General features: G+C 52.0%; 1 protein-coding gene across 3 annotated transcripts; it reads left to right on the top strand.

Moving 5' to 3' along the window:
- Positions 1–17: 17 nt before the first annotated feature.
- SCN2B (sodium voltage-gated channel beta subunit 2) lies at positions 18–21,093 on the top strand. Of its 3 annotated transcripts, none has more exons than XM_047690294.1 (4): positions 18–206; positions 16,037–16,203; positions 16,497–16,707; positions 17,285–21,093. In XM_047690294.1, the coding sequence occupies exons 2-4, from the start codon at positions 16,054–16,056 to the stop codon at positions 17,482–17,484; spliced, it is 561 nt and encodes a 186-aa protein (XP_047546250.1). In that variant the 5' UTR covers positions 18–206; positions 16,037–16,053; the 3' UTR covers positions 17,485–21,093. The 3 variants fall into 3 exon arrangements, with proteins under 3 accessions (XP_047546250.1, XP_047546249.1, XP_047546251.1); XM_047690293.1 differs by lacking the exon at positions 18–206 and adding an exon at positions 8,403–8,673; XM_047690295.1 differs by lacking the exon at positions 18–206 and adding an exon at positions 13,651–13,798.
- Positions 21,094–22,873: the final 1,780 nt, after the last annotated feature.

Raw genomic sequence — 22,873 nt, 5'->3', positions numbered from 1 at the left:
CCTGGGACCGTGAGCAGGTTGGAGTGGGCTATGAATACCGCTGAAGGATTTAGCCCGGGCCCTGCTGGCCTGGCTGGGTATCGAACGGCTCTTCGCTGGGCTTCACCGGAGGCATCGAGCTGGAGCGTGGGCATGTGTCTTTTTCAGAAGTGGTGCTCCCGGGCTGCCAAAGTGGACAGCCTCCGATGTCGCTCTTGGTCTGAAAGGTGAGGTTCCTATACTTTTTGGTTACCATCGTAAGATTTAATGAGGTTTGTTTTGAAGATCCTCTGGTTCTTGGGGCTTCTGGGTGGCTCAGTCGGTGAAGCATCGTCCTTCGGCTCAGGTCATGATCCTGGGGTCCTGGGATCAGGCCCTGTGTTGAGCTTCCTGTTCCTTGGGGGAGTTTGCTTCTCCCTCTGCCTCTGCCTCTCCTCCCTCTTGTGCTCTCTCTCTCAAATAAATAAAATCTTCAAGAAAAAATAAATAAAGGCTTTTTGGCTCTGAGCTCCCATTTCTAGCCTGGGCTCTGCTCAGACCTCCTCTTCACCACCACCTAATCTCAAGAAGAGTTTTTTTTTTCCTTTTAGAGTTGGGGAGGGGCAGAGGGAAGAAGGAGAGAAAGAACCTCAAGCAGACTCCCCTCAGAACCCAGTGTGGGGCTCGATTTCACAGCCCTGAGTTCATGACCTGAGCCAAAATCAAGATTCTGATGCTTAACCAACTGAGCCACCCAGGCACTCCCTGGAGCTACATTTTTGAAGGATTCTCCTAACTCTCCAAACTTCAGGACACACCCATTATTACTTCTTTCTCTTTTACCAACTGTTCTTGGGTGTCTGTTTGGAGTCCTGTCCTGTAGCCTCTGTTCTTGGTCAGTTGTGGCCGAGAGTCATTGAATGCATCCTTCTCACCTGTTACTCTAAATAAGGAATATGTCAATAATTTGTAATACATGCATCCTGTCCAACACATACCAGAGAAGTGACACATGGTCACTGCCATAGTAAGTAGAACAGAGAGAAAGACTTTCATATCCTAAGAATTCATGGAAAGGAAGTGATTTCATTTGGGGGTTGTTAAGTAACATGCTTTCCTGGGTTAGGGGTCCTTTTTTACTTCCTGAAATATCTGCAGAAGAGGAGGACTTTGAGGATATGAGTTAGGTGGATGGATGAGGATTTTAATTCTGGTAATCTGGATCAAAGAGAATATACTGAGGTGAGAGCTGGAGGGTGGGCTGTGCAGTTACCCAAATGCTCCTGCAGGGGGTGCTTGGATAGGGAAGTGTGGGCACTGCCCCTGCAGGGGTGGACTGGTCCAGATTTGAACTTGAGTCATTCAAAGTTTGGTTTTCATTCTGGGTGGAGCAGTTATAACTGAGGAGGAGGAGGAAGAGGAAGCTTACTTCTCTCTCCCAATCCTACCTCCCCACAAACCTTTCTTTGATACACAGTCCTCAAGTCAAGGTGGGGAGTGGAAATCACAGCTGTCACATATTAATTTTGCCTCATACCAGAACAACCCTGTGGGGACCGTGAGAAGATCTGCTTGCTTCTTCATGCTCTTCTCCTAGGGGTGGTCGTCTGTTAAATGCAGGAGCATGAAGGAATATGGTGTAGGGAATGGGCTTCAAGTTCAAACAGGCCTGGTTCAAATCCTGGCTCTGCCTTTTGCTAAATTTACTTCAGTTCTTTGTGGCTGATTCCCCTATATATAAAATAGAGACTCAAAGGGTCTTTTTGTGAGGACTACATGGGGTCGCTTAGGTGCCAGTGCCTGGTGTGGACCCTCCAGCCCCTTCCAGTTGTGTTCTTCCCTAGTTGGGTTGGTCTAACGGTGATTCAGTCCCCGTCTCTCATTAATTTTTATTTCTATGGGCAGAAAGCCCTTTAACCCAACACACCTAAATCCCTCTTCCCACCCAAAGGAAGAGAGAGCTAGGACGCTGAGCTTCTGGAAGGGTTTTGCTGGGGGGTGGGGGGCGCGTTCCACGGGTGGGAGAGCTCCTGGAGACAGCCAGCTGGATCTCCTTGTGGTCGAGCCTTCAGCTAGTGCTTCTGTTGCTTACATTTGCACTAGTTTAAGTCCCTGGAACACCAGATGCTCCCACATTCAAAGGTTTCCAGAAGTATGCAGGCTTTTGCCAAAGGAAATCGGGCCTTGAAAGGGGGAGGGGGTGGGGCCCCCCATGAATAATGGAGAAGTTGGCAGCCTCAGAGCTTGGCTGTTGGAACTGAAAACACTTCAGCCTGTCCCCAGGGACGTGGAGAAAATGTGTCTCCTGGAAAAGGCTGCCGCCTTCCACCAGCCCTTTACTCTTTGTTCCTGGTTTCCCACCCGGCTTTGTCTCCCTTTGGCTGGCCAGCATGCTTCCATGTCTGCATTGGCAGCTTATCATATAAAACACTAGCCGTGCGCACGCACATTTGCGTGTGTGTATGTGGGTTTGGGAGGGGGCATGCTTCCCCTAAATGAACTCGGTCACTTAGAGCCAAAAAATCTTAGCTTGCAAATTTTGTTTCAACACAGACCAGTTATCCCCTTTTAAGAAAAAACAAAGTTTCTAAGGACTCTTGACCTGTCCAGGCCAGCTAGCTCTTGAATGTGGTCTGGTCCTCCTCAAGAGAGATCAGGCAATCCATAACCACTTCTGTAAAACTCAGTTCTCAAAACATGTCTTCTTTACCAAAAAATAAAGGAACTCAGAGTTCTCTCAGAAGGCTAAAACCTCTCTCTAAAAAAAAAAAAAAGATTTTATGTATTTATTGGAGAGAGAAAGCAAGCACAAACAGGGGAGGAGGAGAGGAAGAAGGAGAAGAAAATATCACTCCCCCCTCAGCCCACCCCCAGCAGGGAGGCCACTGAGGGGCTAGATTCTGGGACTCCAGGATCATGACCTGAGCCCAAGGCAGACACCTAACAGACTGAGCCACCCAGGCAACCCTTAAACCTTGCTTATTTTATAGATGATGAGAGCAACAGTGATTGGCCTGTCCCAGAACTTTCAAAGCACCTGTCTGAACCCCACATCTTACGTTCATGGCCTTCTGAGACTGTTGTCTACCTATCCATTCCTCTCTCTCTCTCTCTTTTTTTTTTTTCCATGGCAGGACTCCTCTGTTCCATATACCCAAGTCCTTTCTGCTTCTGAGCCTTTGCTCTTGGTGTTTCCCTTGTCCCTTCTTGCCTGTTCAAATCAACATTCTTGTTTTTTTTTTTTTTTTAAAGATTCTATCTATTTATTTGACAGACAGAGAACACAAGTAGGCAGAGAGAGAGGGGGAAGCAGGCTCTCCGCCGAGCAGAGAGCCCGATGCGGAGCTCGATCCCAGGACCCTGGAATCATGACCTGAGCAGAAGGCAGAGGCTTTAACCTACTGAGCCACCCAGGTGCCCCCCAAATCAACATTCTTTCAAGGCTCTGCTTCAGTCCTCTCTCTAACATTTCCCTGAATGTGTCTCCATTTACCGGATCTTATCTGCTAACATTCTCCAGTTGTCTCATGGGTGTGGGGCTTTATTTTCTCAGAGATCGTAAGCTCTTAGAGACCTTGTTTTAGGTCTTTTCTGTGTCTTTTGCAACATCTGACTCCACGTGGGTCAATCCCTTGTTAATGGGATTCCTAGAAATGGCGTGGGACAGCACGTACAGGGAGCTGCTGGACCTGGCTTCCGGTTGGGGTTCTACCTCACCTTGGCTGCGTAAGTTCAGGCTGATGGAGTTTCTGCCCTTTACCCAGATTTATTTATTTATTCTCATGTGCTCAGAGACAAGGGAGAGGCTCTGCTCAAACTCAAAATGAGACCCACCCCCTGTCCTTAGCTGTAGTTAAGTTGGGGAGACAAGACAGGTAAACAAAAAAATGACAATCCTTTCTGATATCCAGGCAATACTGGGTGTACCTTTGTTCCTGTACCCCTTGTTGAGGGGAGTTTATACCTTTGACTCCCCATCTAGAATGGGAGGAGGGTGAGCTGTATTTCATCGGCGGTTGAGTCTCTAGCTTCTAGCCTGGTATCTGGTGCATGGGGGACATTAAGTGGATATTTGAGTTTGTTGAATGGGGGAGTTGATAAATAAATGAGTGAATGTACCCAGTGTCGCAGGTGCACAGAGGGAAGGTGTACATAGGAGGTAAGGAAGAGGTGAGTTCATAGCTGATTTTTTTTTTTAAAGACTTTATTTATTTGACAGACAGAGATCACAAGTAGGCAGAGAGGCAGGCAGAGAAAGAGGGGAAGCAGACTCCCCGCTGAGCAGAGAGCCCAATGTGGGGTCTCAATCCCAGGACCTTGGGGTCATGACCTGAGCCAAGGCAGAGGCTTTAACCCACTGAGCCACCCAGGCAGCAGAGTTTTGAAGAAAGACTAGGAGGTTGCTGAACAGACAAGAGAGGAGGGGCACTCCCAGAGGAAGAAACAGCAAAGGAAGGATGCCAAGATGTGAAGAGCTGGGCTGGGTGAGAGGAGCCACCCAGTATGCAAGGGCTGGAGATGGGCTTGTGGCAGAGGAGAGGTGAGTAGAATAGTCCCCGGCTTTGTTATTCCTCTGGCTCTGCAGACCCTGGGACCAGCGTCTCATCCTCCACTTGCTCCTGCTTCCTGGACCTGGCTTCTTGTTGCCCCTTGCTCATGGATTGCAAATCTTTTACTGTTAGTTGAAGTCAAGACTTGAATGTGCTCGAGAAGCACCTGGAGATCTTATTAAAAATGTAGACTGTGGGGCGCCTGGGTGGCTCAGTGGGTTAAGCCTCTGCCTTCAGCTCAGGTCATGATCCCAGGGTCCTGGGATCAAGCCCCGCATCGGGCTCTCTGCTCAGCAGGGAGCCTGCTCCCCACGCCTTCTCTGCCTGCCTCTCTGCCTACTTGGATCTCTGTCTGTCAAATAAATAAAATCTTAAAAAAAAAAATGCAGACTGTGGTCTCATGGGTCTGAGGTGGGGCCTGTGGCTCTGCATTTCTCAGCAGCTCCCACGTGACACTGCGATTCTGTTCCGGGACCACGCTTGGAGAAGTGAGGCTTTAAGGCAAACGGGCTAGGGAGGCTCTCTGTAGAATTGGGATTGGACATTCCAAAGACAAACGGAAACTACATTCCTTTGGATTACTGAGAACACTGCTTCTCCCAGCAGGGTGGGTGACTGAATATTATCTAATAAAATATTCATGGGTAAATGGCACCGGGTAGAAATGCCAAAATATAGGACTTTACTCCCCCCATAGCCCATTTTTTGATATTGGTGTCGTCATTCTGTCAAACACCTCTTTGAGTTTCAGCTTCCCTGGCTTTGCTGGCTCCCAGGGAACAAATGGGCATTTGGAGGCCCAGGTGAACCATGGAAGGTTCTGCCGTAGCCCTCCTCCTGCCTCACCCTTCTGCCCCTGATCTTTTGACCCTTAGTCCTGGGGGATTGAGTTGCATAAAGGCTATTCTGTTATAAATTGTACACATGGTTTCCCTTTCCCAAATTTTGGATAGAAGCAGAGGGACATTCCTTATCTCAGATGTCCCCAGAATAGAAGTTTCTGGACCCTACGTGAGACCCAGTGAGCCAAGGAAGCAGCTTCCCTGAGCCCCACAGTCACCCTCCACGACATTAAGGAAAAGGAGGAGGCCGGCTACGTCAAACCAAAACTCTCCGGCTGACATGTGCCTGCGGCAGCTTGGGTGGCTGAGCTGCAGACCCGGGGTGGCGGGCTGGCGTTGCTGGGGCCGGCGGGAGGCCAGCCTCTTCCTCTGGGCACACTGGAGAGCCAGGCAGCTGCTGGTGGTGGAGGAGGGCTGTGGGATGGACGCAGGCTGTGGCCGCTGGAGGACACTTTTCCCTAGGCTGCCCCTCTGCTCCTTTGCTGATCTCCCTTCCCCTGGGCTGTGCTCCCTGTGTGGAGGAACCTGCTAAACCAGCCACAGCCAGACCCGAGTTAAGTGATGGAGTCTGTGAAGATCTGGGTGCCTAGAGGCACCTCTCTTCCCTCTGCCTTCAGCAACTACCCCCCCACCACCAAAACCCGGCCCACGTCACTCCTTCCAGCCCAGAACAGTTTCAGCAATCTTGGGGGCTGATTTCACTTTCAGCACGATGTCTGCCTTCCCCCATTTCCTCTTCAAATTCATTCATTCGTTCTTCATTCCTTCTTCGCTTTGGTCATTCAGGCTTGCTCCTTGCAGCGACTACGTATCCCTGTGTGTTGTCTGCCTGCTCTGAGCCAAACACTGCACTGGGCTCCCATTCTGTTCCTCCATACCCCGCGCTCTAGCACCCTCTCCTCATAGCCTGTGCAAAGGTCCCTCGCTTTGTCCATTCCAGTCTTCTCTTCCCTGTGTCTCTAAACAACCTGATGGGAGGTCTGGGGTCTCTTCCCCTTGGTGATGGGTTGTGTAGAATACTGGAAGTACCCCTTGGCTCACACAGATCTCAGTTTGAATCCTGGCTCTGACTCTGCCCTCACCACCTAACATGTGTCATCTTGGGTGGGTTAAGGTCTGTTAGCCTCAGTTTCCCCATTTGCAATTAAAAAAAGAGAAGAAGAAATCCCCATCCGAGGGCTAGAGTTCAGTCGGGATATCACCTGTGAAGTACTTGGCACAGAGTTATTACTCATAAGTATGAGCTGTTCCCTCTTTGGTGCCTCGGTGGCTCTGGGCAAGTGTGAGGGATTGCTGCACAGAAACCTCCATTCTACTGAACGTCTCCCCAGAAGGGCCACCTTGGTACTCCAACCCAAGTCCTTGTACTTGCGATGTTTGGCTATTTTTTCCTTCTTTTTTCAAATGGAAAGTTTTCAAACCTGCACCACCGAAGACAGAACTGTGTAATGAGCTCTGTGCACTGGCCACCAGGTTCAACCATGAACAGCTATGTCCAGACTCAGGTCACCTACCCGCCACTCCTTGTGTGTGTGTGTGTGTGTGTGTGTGTGTGTGTGTGTGTGTAATACTTAAAGCAACTTCAAGCCACCCTATCATTTCACTTTAACACTCCAGCATGTATAATAGATAAAGATGTTCAAATCAAAATCACAGTAAGATACCATCTCACACTGGTCAGAATGGCTTAAATGAACCACTCAGGAAACAGCAAGTGTTGGCGAGGATCCAGAGAAAGGGGAGACCTCTTGAACTGTTGGTGGGAATGCAAACGGGTGCAGCCACTCTGGAGAACAGTATGGAGGTTCCACAAAAAGCTTAAAATACTTACTCTACGACCCAGCAATCACACTACTAGGTATTTATACAAAGGATACAAACATAGCGATTTGAAGGGGCACATGCAACCCAGTATTTATAGCAGCAATGTCCACAAAAGCCGAACTACGGAAAGAGCCCAAATGTCCATCGACAGAGGAACGGATAAAGAAGATATGGTGTAGATACACAATGGAATAGTACTCAGCCTTCAGAAAGAATGAAATCTTGCCATTTGCGATGACGTGGATGGAACGAGAGGGTACAGTGTTAAGTGAAGTAAGTCAGTCAGAGAAAGATAAATACCATATGATATCACTCATATGTGGCATTTAAGAAAAAGCAGATGATCATAGGGGAAGGGAAGGAAAAACAAAGATGAAATCAGAGAGGGAGACAAACCATAAGAGACTCTTAACTCTAGGGGACAAACTAGGGTTTGTTGCTGGAGGGGAGGGAGTGTGTGGGGGGGTGATGGGCATTAAGGAGGTCACATGATGTAATGGGCACTGGGTGTTACAGGCAACTGATGAACCACTGAACTCCACCCCTGAAACTAAAAATCCAGTATATGTTAACTAAATTGAATTTAATAAGGAATTAAAAAAAAACAACAGAAAAAGATGTTCAAGAACATAACAATATTTTATCACACCCAACAAAACTAAGAATTATTCATGAATATAATTTAATACCTAGCCCACATTTATTTTTTCCCAATTTTCTCAAAAAATGTCTTTTTACTCTTGATTTGACTGGGTGTCAGGATTCCCCAAAGGTTCATATTACATTCCATTGTAAGATCTCTTAGGTGTTTTTACACCAACCTGCTTTGACATGTTCTGTTTTCAGTGGTAATGGTAGAAAAATGAGGAAGTCCTCATTTCCAGAAACTCTCCCCAACTCACTTCCCAGAACCCTTTCCAAATAACACAAAACAAGCATCTCCTTTTTGGGGTGTTTTAAAGAGTCCCCCCCTCACTTTATAGGGTTTTGAAATGAATGAGCTTCTCTAACAACCTTTAAATCCCAACAGTCATCCAAGAGAAGAAGAAGAAAGAAGAAAGAAGAAGAAGGGAGGCAGGACTTGGTTTAGTTCTTGGTTTAGGGGGAAAAAAATCCTGGGGAACTTTGTTCTTTTCAGAAAGACTTTTTTATGCCCTCCCACCTGCTTTTCAAAATCCACCAACCACAGAATTTACTCCATCCCCCTTTTTCTCTCTCTCCCTTACACACTCCCTCTCTCTTTTTAGCAGCAACATACAAGCCGGCCATATTAGAGAGATGGAAATAAAGCTTCCTTAATGTTGTATGTGTCTTTGAAGTACCTCTGTGCATTTTTTTTTTAGCATCTAACCATTCCTCCCTTGTAGCCCTCGGCCCCTCAAATCACCCTCTCCCTTACCCCACCCGACTAACATCTCAGTCTCTGAAAATGCACAGAGATGCCTGGCTACCTCGCCCTGCCTTCAGTCTCACGGGGCTCAGTCTCTTTTTCTCTTTGGGTAAGTTAGACTGCACATCTGCATGCTCCTGAGGGTCCAGAAGTGTAGCCACAGCTGGAAAGAGGATGGGGGCCGGGGGCAGGAAAGGAGACATTGCTGGAGCTTCCCTTCATGTCCTTGGGAAGGGAGGTACCGGAGATTGGGGGAAGACATTGTTGGGTCTGCATAACGCTGGGACGAGCTGGTCACAGAAATGTTGGGTCGGGGATCTGAGTGTTCCTCAGGGGTGACAGTTATCACGGGAAGTGATTTTTCTTTGGGTCCCCCTGAAATGGACTTACGTGGGGGTTGGGGAGGAGGATAGGTCGATCTGCAAAGTCTCTTCGTGGATTTTTTCTAAGCTGCTGCAAATATGGGTCTTCATGCTCTCTTAAGGGGCTTCTCTTGTGGACCATGATCTTTGGAATCTGGTGGATTTAGGATATTAGGAAAGAATGTTTGGGGGAGTGGGAGGTAGAAAGTTGAGTCTGGGTCTTGTTTCCTGGAAATCTGTACCATTGATTTGTGGAAATGTGTCTGGGAGCAGGGCGGGGTGGGGGGGGGGAAATCAGGCTTGAAGTATGGTCTCTGCATTGGGGAGAGACTTGCTGAAGCAAGCGCTGATGGAGGCCTCTGGCGTGGGCCAGATGGAGTGGAGGAGGGAGTCAGGTGAAAGGATCAGGAAAAAAAGAAAAAAAAAAAAAAAAGGAACTCTTTGGCTGAGTGTGGCTATGGCCCTTTAAGACCAGCCCAGCCTTGCAGAGGGCCTTGTCAAGTGATCCGAATGTTAATTTCTAATTTCACATTGGACCACTCAGGACTTCCTGGTGAGTAGGTGGGCTAGAGAGTTATTTGCAAGCCTGCTTTATAGGTAGTTTCCTTCTTGCTCCTAAACTTACTCATTGCTGATGTAGTAGTTGGTCAAGCCCAGGGATTGTCAGTGGGGGTTAGTCCCCGTTAGTATCCTCCCTCCTCCTTCCCTCCTTCTCCTTGTCTTTCTCTGGGTGCTGGGTTGGATATTGGGCAGGAGTGCTAGACAGAGCCGACACAGAGCCCCTGGCAGCTTGCGTCATAAGGCCTATTAGCTTTGCCGAGTTACAGGACATATTAACAACAGAGCAGGAATGTTATGGAAGCCTGGGCCATACAAAGACTGGGCCATACAAAGACGGTGAGCCTTGGAATCAGTTCCTGGTTTAAAATCACCTTTACTTCATGACCATAGACAAGTGACTTGACCCTTCTGAGCTTTGGTTCTTTCGTGGGTAAACTGGAGAATGCCTGGGTTTTGTGTAAAGCTGCGGCATACAGCAGGTGCTCAATAATAGTTGGGCTTTTCTCACGCCCAGGGGCCGTATGGCTTATTTAGTCCTCAGGATAATCAGTAATCGAATGAGGTAGGTGCTGTCATGATCCTTCTATTATGGATGAGGAAACAGGCACAAAGAAATGAAGTAAGTTACTTAAATTAAGTAACTGAGAGTCACTCGACTAGTTTAAGGTGAGCTGAGATTTGAACCGGTTTGTCTGACTTCTAGTACCTAGCTGTTGAACTCTACTGCCCCCAATGTTCCTGAAATGGTACTGCTATATTAACAATAATGGATCAAAGAATCTGAAGGCAGGCAAAGAGGCGGGGAGTTGGGTGATGACCTGGGTGTAAGGAGCCAGGGATGGAGGACAGGTGACTTCCTTGGCACTAAGGGAGAGCTTCCTGTGGAAGGGCGACAGTCTTATGAGAGCCTGATCTAAGTGAAAAAAGGAAGGGGGCTCTATGACTGTGACCAGGGAATGTTTTCTGGGAGGACGGGGTCTAGAGTGAAGAGGTCAGGGAATGGGGCTTGTAAGGTGGTGGTGGGAGGAAGCTAGAGCCTCTGCAACCTGGGTGGTAGATCTTGAACTTGAACTTGACTGATGCTATGATGAGGTAGGCCCTGGCACTCCAAGTCTAAGGGCTCAGGTGGACAGTGGAATTTTGGTGATTGTAATGGCGTCAGTCTCCAAGGTGAAGGGACAAATGACAAAGGGGGGACCACATCAGGGGAAGGGTTTGTGAGAATAACTGTAGAGCGGGTAAATCATAGAGGATAACCAGCTGGGCAATCTGCCATACACACAGCAGAGGCATGTGAGACTAGTTTTTAGCTAGAAACAGTCCGAATGACTGGACTTGCCAGAGTTTTTCTTAAGACCATCGGCTCTGCAGTCACCAGCCTTGTTACCAAGTCTGAGTTAAGTTAGGCGAGGGTTAGAAAGTGGAGTCCGGTCCTCACTCAGGCCCACTGCCTGCATTTGCAGGGCTCTGGACACGGAGGGGAAATACCTTTCTTTCCTTCCACAGACATTTATGGCATGCCCATCTGGCATCACATGCTGTTCTGGGCCCAGGGACACCAAAATGAGTAGAAATCAGTTCCCCAGAGCCTCTCAAGGGACACAGACACAGGCACACGAACAGATAATGACAGCACAACATCACAGGGTGTCCTAATGATAAATCGTAATGATGCTGATCATGACAGCAGCGAGCCTTCGTTGAGGGCTATGTACCGGGCATCGCTGGGAGCCTCATACATTTGCAAGTCATGTAATCCTCACAACTGCCCTAGGAGTCGCATTCTATTATTGTCTCCCATTTTACAGATGAGGAAACTGAGGTCTGGATGGTTAACTCTCTTGCCTAAGATCTTACCGCTTGGCCACAATGCCATTCTGCCTTCCAGTCACCTGGAAGTGATAGGAACAGGGCTAGGGAGAGGGCCCAGGTGCTAGGCAAACTATCCTTGGGGCACGCCTCATGAGCTGTGACCTGCAGCATAGGGAAGAGGGCCCCAAGTCGAGAAGGGTGAATGAGATTCCCGGCCTGAAGCATAAACGTATGCAGAGGCATGAGGGGTGAAAGAAGGTGGGTTTGTCAGGAAAAGTAAGGAGTCGGAGATCACCGGTGTGGAGGAAGCATGGATGGTTGGGAGCTGGCAGGAGAGGAGGCCAAGACTTAGGTTGGTCCCAGATGGCAAAGGGTTGGAAGCTGTGCCCAGGAGCCTGGACTTGATCCTGAAAGCAACAGGGAGCCAGTGGAGGGGTGGTGAGGACATGCTGCCAGGGGTAGACTTGGCTTGGAGATGGAGATCCTGCTGTGGGGGAGGGTCTGAAAGCAGGAGGCAGGGTCTGTGTGTCACACTCCTCTGGGAGGCAGGGGGCTGCCTCAGAAGGTTGGGGAGGACCATTCCTCTGCTTATTCTCTTTTAATTAAGAAGAAAATAAACCTACCTCATTGGTTGCTGTAGGGTTGGAAAGAGGAGTGGAGAGAATTCACTTTTGTCTTTGCAGGAGATAGAGCTTGGCAGGAGACGAGCAAATCTGTGTGATCTCTGAAAGATGGGCCAGTTAGAACAGTGGATAGCATGGGGCCTGGGGTTCCCAAATGTGGCCCCCCAAGAAAGGGGGGGGAGGCCTGGGTGCCAGTGATGCTTTGGAGCTAAGACCAGAAGCCACATCCTTACTATACCCCCCATTGATCCCCATTTCCTTTCTATCAGTTGGAAATCAGGAGACCCAGACCTGGTCCCAAATGGGACAACCAGGACTGAGCTTCCTTTCATGGATGTTCCTTTAAACAGTACCATTCCCCTCCAGAGCTGGGGGCTGGCAGTTTGGGCCTGGATCTGCTGTGGAGACAGTGCGGGGTGGCGGGGGGGTGGGGGAAACGGAGGCGGGGTTGTTCCCTGGCATGCCTTGGAGTATCACCAGGCCTCAACCCCTCACCCCTGTCTGGAGCCTTGCAGCCTGGGCCAAAATGGAACTTTGTCACTTATTAGCTGTGAACTTGGGCTATTCATGTAACTTCTTTGTGCTCAGTTGCAACATCTGGAAAACAGGGTGGTAACAGGGCTCTTGTAAGTATCAAATGAGGTCATATCTATGCAATGAGTAAGACAGCATCTGGCCTGCAGGAAGCACTCTGTTGTTGGGAAGTCCTTTCTATGGCCCTAGCTGCGGGCTTGGCTACTTTCTGGGAGCCGCAGAGTTTACTGGGGTTTTGCTCACAGCTCTGACCTTGTTGCATGGTGCTTTCTTCGTCTTTAATGGGGATTGGTGAGAGGTCTAAAACCTTGGTAGGGGACTCAGGCTGATGTGGGTGACTTAGAGTAGGAGTCAGGAAGCACGGTCTGGCCCCGGCTTGTCCGTGTCCTCTGTGTGTTTCCCTCAGTGCCTCACTTGCCTCACTGGGGAAGCGGTGGGTCTAGGTCCCCAATTCTGGAGATGCACCGCCTGGCTTCCTCTGTTGTGACAATCCCCGCGTCTCTCTGCGCTTGGGACTCCCTAGTTGTCTCTGACCACTAGAGGGCGCACGCGTCCCTCCCGGGGCCTCCCTCCGGGATCAGGCGGCTGGGCTGCCGGAAGAAAAGGGACTCCGCATTGCACCTTGGCTCCCTCTGCCCAGCCAGAAAGGACCTCCCCACAGCTCTGCCTTTCCACACGGCAGGGTGCTGGCTCCTTCTCAGTGGAGGGGGCTGCCTGTGGAATTCAAGTTCTCATCTGAGGGATGGGGGTTGACCTGGGAAAGAGGCCAGAGATAGGTCAGCCCTATTCACAGCACCTGCTTTCTGGGGTCACTCGGAGGCCCCTTTTGGGAAGGAGCCCTGGGAAGGTAGCAGCACTCGGAGGGGGTTAGAGAAGCGGGGGCCTTGCTCGGGTAAAAGGTGAGCTCAGGACAAGGCCCTGCCTGGTTGTCTCCCTGCAGATTTCTCTGCCTCTGCAGAGCGCGGGCGGCAGTGGCATTTTCTGCACACCTCCTCCTTGCCTGGCGCTGTGCTAGGTGCTTTCATAATGCTGATGAGAGCGGGGATCCGGGAAATGGGCTTTGTTCTTCTTGGCAGGCCCACTCAGCCTCTCCAGGTCACGCTCCCCTAGTGAGCGCAGCCCACACTCCCAGAAGCCAGGGCGCTGCAGGTGGGTCTGCACGCCTAATGCCTCTAGGGCCAGCAGGTCGGAGCCCCTCCTGTCCTTAAGTCCCATCAACTGAGCCCTGGCCACTCATCCCGGGGGAGGAGCTGAGCAGACTGACATCCCCATTTGCAGGCTGCACTGCGGCTTATTCCGGGGAGGGGCCCAGCTGCTGTGTGCTACACCGCGGTTTGGCAAGGTGAGACCTGCAGGCGATGCTTCCGGCCTGCAGTCGAGGGCCGGCCCGGGTGCCAGAGCTGGGGGAATTCCAAGCGGCTGCCCTCTGCCAGGACACTGTCCCAGAAGGCCTTCCGGTTTAGGGGGGCAGAACTTAAGGAGAATGCAGGGTAGCAGGAGCTGCCAGCCTGCGCATCACGCTTTTAGTATTTTATCTCTTTAAAATGATGATGGCAGGGGCACCTGGGTGGCTCAGTGGGTTGAGGCCTCTGCCTTCATTTCAGGTCGTGGTCCCAGGGTCCTGGGATCGAGCCCCGAGTCGGGCTCTCTGCTCGGTGGGGAGCCTACTTCCTCCTCTCTCTCTGCCTGCCTCTCTGCCTATTTGTGATCTCTGTCTGTCGAATGGATAAAATCTTTAAAAAAAAAAAAAAAAGATGATGGCAGCCCCAGGAGGCGGGTGTCATCAGTTGTGTTTTACGGAGCAGGGGACTGGGCCTTGGAAGGTGAAGGAGCTCGCCCACATCCTCCCAGCGATCGAAGGCAGAGCTGGAAGGGGCCCCATGTCTCGGTGGATCTCCTAGTCTACGCTCTTTCTGTAGCCATAGCTTCCTAGCCACGCCCTCTGCCCCTCCCCCCTCTGCACCCCTCCCGCTTCCCACCCCCAAGCCCCAGAGGGCTTCTTATCATACACACAGAAGAAAATCCGAATCCCCAAATTCTGGCCACCCAGAGCCCCTGGTGCGTCGCCCCTGCCTAACTCTGGGATCCTACCATTTGCCCCTTGATCCCTGCTCCTTGTGATTCAAACCCAAGAATCTCATTCCAGCCACTGGGACTGTGGTCTTGATGCTCCACTGCCTTGCACTTGATTTCTTCAGGATTTGAGATGGCTCACTTCCTCACTTTGTCAGGGGCTGCCTACACGTCAGCTCCTCCGAGCAGTCCTCCCTGACTATGGGTAGGAAATAAGACCCCTTTGCTTTGCTTTAATTCTTACAGTAGCTGCCAGACATCACTACATAGTTACATTATAATTTTCTTCCTTGTTATGGTGTGTTCCCTTCCCTAGATGGCAAACTTCATGTGGCGGGGACTCTGCCACTATTGTTCACAGCAGTAAGTCCTGGGGCGTAGGCTAAGTGCAGGGGCGTGGGGAGTAGCTTGTAAATATGGGGTAAATGAGTGAATGTGTGGCTGATTCTGGACGTTACTGTTTATAAACAAAATGAATATTTTGGGATGAGGTTTTGATGATATTGGCAGAAAATCTTAGCATTAAGGTTGGGACTAGGGTGAGGCCAGTTAGGGACCTATGGTGTGCAGTTTAAAGAGGTGTTTGCCTGACCCTGAGGGTGGATAACCCCTTAAATTCTGTGTCCAGGGCTTTCTGCCCCATGGAGATCCCTGTGGCTTCAACTGGAAGGGCTTGGGCTCCCTCAGCTCACCCTAGCCTCTGCTCTGCTGAGGGTGTCCGAGGGGGCCGGGCAGCCCCAGCACCCAGCTCTTCTACACTAGGCCTGGTGCTCCTTATAGGATTGGACAGAAATCTGCTGTCCCCATCCTGTCACCCCTTCAGCCTATGTCAGCTCCTTGCTGGGACGTTTCCAGGTCTGACATCTCCAGAAGGAACTCCTGTCCTTGTAGACGCATCCGTTGGTCCCTTGGAATTGCGCCTCTTCTTCTGGGATGCCTCTTACCTCCCACTGCTTGGCTGCCATTTTTCCTGCTTGCCAGAAACCCGGGGAAGAGCAGGGGGCTGGGCTTTCCTGTGGCCCTCGTGCATAGAGAGCAAGGCCTTCTGAATCTTCACCCGTCCTGAAGGCTTTCTGCCATGTGGGAGACACTGCAGCTTCGGCTGGAGAGGCTTTGGATCAGCAGAGTTGAGAAGGGGGAAACTGAGGCCGGCACAGTGGAGTCCCTTGTCCATGGTCTTCCGCTAGCAGGTGGCAATAGTAGAGCTGGGGCAGGACAGCCAGATGAGGGGTTGCACATCTATGGTCCTGGGAAAGACTTGGGGCCATTCATCTGCCCTGGCTTAATAGGCGACTTCTCTCCCCCCCAAGCTTTGCTTTACTCCAAGGGCCACATCAGGTACCCTGGGGAGCTTTGCTCACCCCATGCCACTCCCTGACTCATTTCAGACCCAAGGGACCCAGCCCAAGGCCAAGGCTCTGTTCCTCTCCCCATCAGGTGCAGAAGGCTTGCCGCCTCCCTGGCCCCATGAGCCAGAATCCTCACCAGCTTGTCACTTTATCCACAGTGCCACCGGGGCGCACCATGGAGGTCACAGTACCTACCACACTCAACGTCCTCAATGGTTCTGATGCCCGTCTGCCCTGTACATTCAACTCCTGCTACACAGTGAACCATAAACAGTTCTCCCTGAACTGGACCTACCAGGAGTGTAGTAACTGCTCTGAAGAGATGGTGAGTCCCCGGAGGGGGGCGGCGGGGAGGAAGGGGGCAGGAGCTCCTGGGCATGAAGCCCACATTTCCCACCATCTGCCCCTTGCCATGGACCAGGACCCTGGGGATCCTGGTGGGCAGTCTGCTCCAGAGGGCTTCGGCAGAAGGTGTGTGGTCACACCTGGGTGGCCCTGGGAGGGCAGCAGAGACCTGGAGGTGGCCGCCTCTCTTCCAGGGAACCAGGTGCACGGTTGGGTGCGGGGGGAGACGCCCTCTCCTTGCAGCTGCTCGCTCACGCGGTTCCTCCTCCCCAGTTCCTCCAGTTCCGCATGAAGATCATCAACCTGAAGCTGGAGCGGTTCCGAGACCGCGTGGAGTTCTCGGGGAACCCCAGCAAGTATGATGTGTCGGTGACACTGAGAAACGTGCAGCTCGAGGATGCGGGCACCTACAACTGCTATATCATGAACCCGCCCGACCGCCACCGCGGCCACGGAAAGATCTACCTGCAGGTCCTCATGGAAGGTGAGTGGCAGGCAGAGCGGGCAGCCGGCTGCCCTGGGGTCCCCCGCCTGTCCCCCGCCCCACCCTCCAGCAGGGGGATCACCCCGCTCCTTGGGAGGGGCTGTGCCTTCCTGAGGTGGGAGCTCTGGCTTGTGCGGGGGGGGGGCATCCCTGTTACTTCCTCAGGTCTCTGAGGACTGGAACCAGGTCTTATCCTTATAATGACCTTGATCATGGTCATGATGCCACGGTCATTGGTTGGGCACGTGCTATCACGAGAAGTCAGCCACCTAAGGTCATGCAATGAGTGAATAACACAATTAGGACTCCAGTTTGGGTCTATTTGATCTCAAAGCCCATGCTCTTAAGTTCTGCATTTTACTGTCCTTCCCGGGGGCTTTGAGGTGCCCTGCGACTTTGGGGTGGATGCAGAGAGCTCAGGGGCCTGGGTTGATTGTGGCTTTTACTACAGTGCTTTCTGTGCCAAGCGTCCGGTCAGGACCACCTGATGTATGCTGCGGGGAGGAGGGGGCCGTGGAGGAGGCTCCCTTTCCCTGCCCCGGTGCTCAGGGGGGGTCTGTTTCTTTTCCTTTTCCAGAGCCCCCTGAGCGGGACTCCACAGTGGCCGTGATTGTGGGCGCCTCCGTGGGCGGCTTCCTGGCGGTGGTCATCTTGGTGCTGATGGTAGTAAAGTGTGTGAGGAGGAAAAAAGAGCAGAAACTGAGCACGGATGACCTGAAGACGGAGGAGGAGGGCAAGACAGACGGAGAGGGCAACGCGGACGATGGCCCCAAGTAACACGGCCCCGCAGCCCCTCCCTCGCGTGCTGTCTTCCTCCCACCCTCCACCCTGCACACTGTGCCGCCGCCTGCCCTCTCTTGGTGTGCTCCTCTTGACCCAGGGTCCCAGGGCCCACCTGGGGCCTCCCAAACCCCTCACTTCGTACCCCCTACCCTGCACCAAGAGTGACTCACCTCTCTTTCATTTGGGAAACCTGCCATGGCACGAGGGACGTGTGGGCCCTGGGGAGGGAGAAGTGGTCTCAAACTGCCTGTCCCTGAGAGGAGGCAGGAGGCCTGAGCGAGGGTCCCGGGGGGTGGGGGGGGTCATCGGCCCAGCCTGCCTTGTTTGTGGACTGGTCTGGTGGGCCCCAGGGAAGATCTGCGGATGGTTGAGGGGCTCTCCTGGGCTGCCTCAAGAAAGCCTGGGCCGTGGCGTGGCTCTGCTCTCCGAGCTGCTCCAGGCCAGGCAGCCCTGTCAGGCTGGGGGCTGCTAAGGGCTCCTGTCACTTGGGTGGGGGGGCATGTTGAAGGGATGACTGCATTTCCTGGGCACTGAGGGAAAGCCTTGGCCCAAGGACCTGTGCTCTTACCCCCCTCTCCTTCGACAGCTGTTACCACAGGAGCCTCAGGGGGGTTTCTGTTGGCTGCGAGTCTCTTGGGATTGGGGCGGGGGGAGCGTCACATGAAGACTCACGGAGCTGGGCTGGGGATGGGTTGTATCCTTACAGGTAGTGGTCATTTTTCACCATAGTGGACTACTAAGAGCAGAGAAATTTCAAAGTTGGCTAAGGTCTGAAGAGGTGGGGCCCCGTGGTAAAATGGAGTTGGTTACAGTCTGCCTTCTCCAGCGGGGTGATGGCCCTCAGTGTGGGTGTGGGGCTGGGGAGGGTGGACACGGCCATGGAGGAGTTGAGGTACAGACTGGGGCCTTCATTCGGGCCTTCTCTTCAAACTTTCTCCATGAGCCTCAGCAGGGTTTTTAGCTTTTCCTTTCCAGGGATGGGGAGGCCCTGAGGGAAACATCCTGCCGCCATGTTTCACCCTCCAGGCCCCAGGGCCCCCCTCTGTGGGGAGGCAAGTAGCATTTCTGGAAAGCCAACTTTCACTGCCATTTTACTCACATTAAGAGGGAATTATTTAAGCCTCAAGAGAGGGAGAGAGACAGAGAGAACCTACTGACGTGAACTCTACCTTGGAAGACCCTCAGAGATCCAGGCAGCAAGCCATTCCTTACGGGTGGGGAACCAGGTTCAGACTGGCAAGACTGAGGGTCCCGCCCTTCCCTCCTCTGGCTCCTCAGTCTCCAGTTTGAACCAACAGAGCCATAGTTTTCCCTGTGGCAAGGGCCTTTGCGGGCTGCTAGACAGGGAGGTGAGGTGAGGGCCCTGGGCTGTCCACTGCCTGATCCTCTCCCAGGGCAGATGGGAGATGGAAGGATGGAGCAGGCGGGCAGAGCTGCTGGCAAGGCCCCCCCCCCCAATCCCCATCCCAGACTGACCTTCTTCAGCATTTCCCCAGCCTATCCAGGAGCTCAGACCCTGCCCAGGCTCTGGGAGTCAGTGTCCAAGGCAGGAACCAGTCTGAGGAAAGGGGGTAGAGACAGGATGTGACAGTCTCAGGGAGCATTCTCTGCCTCTGCCAGGCAGGTGGCCAATTTGGGGAGAGAACAAGAGCGTACGGGAGGTTACGTTTAATTCACTTCAATTTGACATCATTTACTGAGCATCTCCTGTGTGCCGGGCACCGTGCCGGCCGCCGGGGGGACACACAAAGACATAACAGAGTTGGAAACCGTCAGGTCAGCACTGTGGGAACCAAGATTCTTCTTTTTTTTTTTTTTTTTTTTTTTGGTGCATCTAATTCCACCTCTGCAGCCACTGCTTCCAGGGCTGGAGTTGGAGAAGGAAGAGAGTCCTGAATCTGGACCCTGGGAAGGGAAGAAAGGAAGGAAAGGGGAAGGGAGAGGTGCACAGGGAACAAGGTGACAGGCCAGGCAGAGTGGGTGAAGAGTGGGGGACTGACAGCCTGGGTCACAGCTCCTGGGTCGGGGGAGTCCAGCTCCGTACCTAACTGCCAATCAACACACTGCCAATGGGAGTGGGCTAAGCCACCAGGATGCCTGGGACGGGCGGGCACAGCCCATTCTTGGAGCCAACCAGCTAAGAGGGGAGCGATGGGTGGTGGGCATCTCATACCAGCTGAGACCAAGGGCGGTTGGAACATACTTTCGCAGCCTGCAGATTTCACTTTCCAGCAACCTCTCAAGTGCTCTCCTCTCCCAGGATGAGTGGGGATCTGTGCTGATGCGGGGCACTTTTCTTTTTCCAGGAGGCGTAACATTTAGGGGAAGTTTTTGTGCGATTCCCTAGGTTTATTCTAAGAAGTCCTAACTCTCCATCAAGAAGCCCCAGACTTCTGGGTTCATTCCTTTCAATGCCCTGACCCAGTGGGGCCCCCCCGGCTGCCCACCCTCATGGGCGCTTTCTTTTGCAGCCTCTTAGAATCTCTTCTGGAGGTCTCCTAGGGCTGCCTCCCCCAGAGCCATGAGGTTGGGAACAAGATGGGGCTTCTTTGAGTAGAGGTGGGGAACTGGTGACATGTTCCCACAGCAGCCATTTCTCTACCCTGCTTTCTAGTTTCTGCCAGCAAGCTGCTCCTGTCCCTGCGGGGTGGGGTCCAACCCCACTTCCAGCTGCATGTTCCCATCACTGCACTCTGCTGGGTCCAGTCTGCTGGTTTCCTCCACTACCCCTGCCTCTCCTGTTGTCTTGGAGCTCCCTGTCTATCTCTTCCTCCTAATCAAAGGCCACTTGTAAAGAGATGGGCTGGTCAACCCCTGGGACTGAACTTCTAAGAACAAAGTACAATTTTTCAGGACTGAAATGCCTTGAGGTGCCTTGAAACTGGCTTTGAAAATGTCTACCTGCCCCTTAGCTATGGACTAATCACAGTTATTCCCAATCTATAGAAAGGAAAAGCTGATTGGATCCATATTTTCTCCCTGGAAGTCCCCTTGGGGAAGTCGGGCTGGTAAGTATTTACAAGGTCAGGTAAAGCAGATGGACAATGGGAAATACTGGCCAGGTCCCAGAAGATAGTCCCGGGCCATAAGGATGGCATGGTGTGGTTGGAATGAGTGATAAATCAAGAAATCTCCTTGCAATTTGTCTTAAGGACAGATAGCCTGTGCCTCTTGCTGATGTCTTCCTCTATTGAAGTTTGCTGATGCATTTGCACATAGGTATATAGGTATAGATATATTCTATATACAAATATAAAACATTGTGTTACATCCACCCCAAAAGTTATACTGGGTGAGGTGGGGGAAACCATCACTTCTCAATGTTTTGAGTTAATTCACCAAAGGCAAATTACGGAATGTTCTTACTGCTTTTTGTGCACTTGGAGGAGAAAACCCAACTACTTTTGCACTTTCTAGGTTTAACGTGCTGCAGGGTGGTTGGAGGGGTGGCGGGGAGAAGAACTCAGTGGTCCTCTGTGGCCCAGCTGCTGTGATGTGTCTGCTTCTTGGAGCAGACCGCGTTTCTTTTGCAGTTTGCCGTATTGCTTGGATCTTTGGCTGCAATAAACAGATCATCTCCCCTGAACATCCCTCGAGTGTGGCTTTTTTCGGGGGTGCAGAGCAGGGTAAGTTGGAGGCTTTGGAGGGATGCTGCCAGGGATCCCTGCTGCTCCTTTCCTGGTGATCCCGCTGATATGTCCCTGTCCTCAGCAAGGACACAGTCCTTCTACTCTGCTCAATTTGACAAATGGCTCATGTCTTTCCCCCTTTGCCTTCTCTCGGAATCCTGGGCACTCCCTCCACCTTGGAAGCACCCTGAAGACAGGGCGGCTGAACACCCACTTCTTGGGGGCCTCTTGGTTATTTCTGGGATGACGAGTCTTGGGCACAGTGACGCTGTTAAATGGATGTTGGCCATTTTTTCCATAGATGGATGGGTCATCCTTCCCCCGCAACCCCCACCAATTTCTAAGTCATGTGTCACTAGGCAGGCACTTCCTTTGCCTGCTCTGGACTTGGTGGGTGGCGGGGGCGATAGATGACAGCTGCTCAGAGTCTGCCCTCATGCCCGTTCACGAGTGAGGGTGGTAAGGGGGAAGAGTCAGGTTGTTCATGTCCCATCTGAGCACTGCTGGATGGGATTTTCGTGCTGCTGTGGAATTCCACTCTCAGGACTAAGGACGCCCTCCTGGTGGTGGCTGGGTGGGAGGACACTCCCAGTCCAGACATAGCCAGGCTTTTTCTTTCTTGCTTCCTGTTCTTAGTCTCTGCATTTTTTACCTACACGCACACATGCACGAACGTACACACACGTGCGCATGCGCACGAGAAAGATAAGAAAAGTTGAAACTTTCTGAATGGCAAGGAAATGCAGAAGTGGTTCATTCCTATTTTTCTTCTGGTTTCTCTGTCATTCTGTCTACTCCCTGGCGACCCAGAGACCCTTGCCAGTGGTTAGTGGCCAGGTGCATGGTAGAATATTCCCAGGGGACCCTGACATTGGTAGTTGTGACACCTGCAGGGGTTCTAGCCTCTACCTGAGAGAGAAGCCAGAGGGAGGGGCAGCATTAAACAGAGATGGCTGGTGTTGAACCAAATGAAAGATGCCTTGGTTTAAAAGGATATCTGTCCTCCAGAGCCCCTGAGTCCTTCCAAGGATGGGATGTCAGAGAGGCTCCTTCTGTACTTAACAAATAGGGAAACTGAGGCAGGGCAGGTGGACTGAGCAGCAGAAGGCACTGAGGATTCTGGCTGGCTCTTTCTGGGGTGGGGCCAGCATCTTCCTTATTCTAGGGCTTTTCTCCCAGAACACTTTGGAACTGGGCCTGGCTTCTGGGAGAGTTGGATTTGGCTCGGGCATCTCTCTTAAACTGATATTTTCTTTAGCTCAGCCTGCTTGGGGCCGGGGTGGGGGAGTTCTGATTACAGAATGAGGTCCCCGGTGGAGAAAGAGCTAGCTCCCATTCTGGTGCTCAGAACTGGTCACCAGCCTTCTGTATCCCCACTGAGATACAAGAGCCTCTCAATTCCCGCTGCTGAGCCCCTGCGGGGCTGGGCACCCCATCCGCCTGTCCACTGCCTGCTGTCTGAAAGACGAGTCTATATAGGGGCGGGAGGGGGTGTTTCAGAGTCCCTAGGAGAGGTCCCTTGGCCAAATGGAGTGGGATGGGAGGGAGATCTTTACAACATCAGAGACAGGAGGGATCTTGGGGAGCTGCTGGCCAAGCCTCCTGAGTATCTTGAAGGGGACGCTGAGGACCATAACAGGCAAGTGACTTGCTTACGGCCACGTGACGAGTCAAGGACAAGACAGGATCTCCTATTGGACTCTAGGTCAGCAGTTCTCCCCACAGTCCCCAGTCTGGGCACAGCTGGGCACAGC

Source organism: Lutra lutra, chromosome 10 (genome assembly GCF_902655055.1).
Source record: "Lutra lutra chromosome 10, mLutLut1.2, whole genome shotgun sequence".
NCBI lineage: Eukaryota > Metazoa > Chordata > Mammalia > Carnivora > Mustelidae > Lutra > Lutra lutra.
This window is presented reverse-complemented; position numbering and strand designations above follow the sequence as displayed.

Coding starts and splice junctions, on each gene's coding strand:
- SCN2B (XM_047690293.1), top strand. CDS start 8,604: ATGCACAGAGATGCCTGGCTACCTCGCCCTGCCTTCAGTCTCACGGGG. Junction 16,204..16,496: donor GTAACTGCTCTGAAGAGATG/GTGAGTCCCCGG, acceptor CCTCCTCCCCAG/TTCCTCCAGTTCCGCATGAA. Junction 16,708..17,284: donor CCTGCAGGTCCTCATGGAAG/GTGAGTGGCAGG, acceptor TTCCTTTTCCAG/AGCCCCCTGAGCGGGACTCC.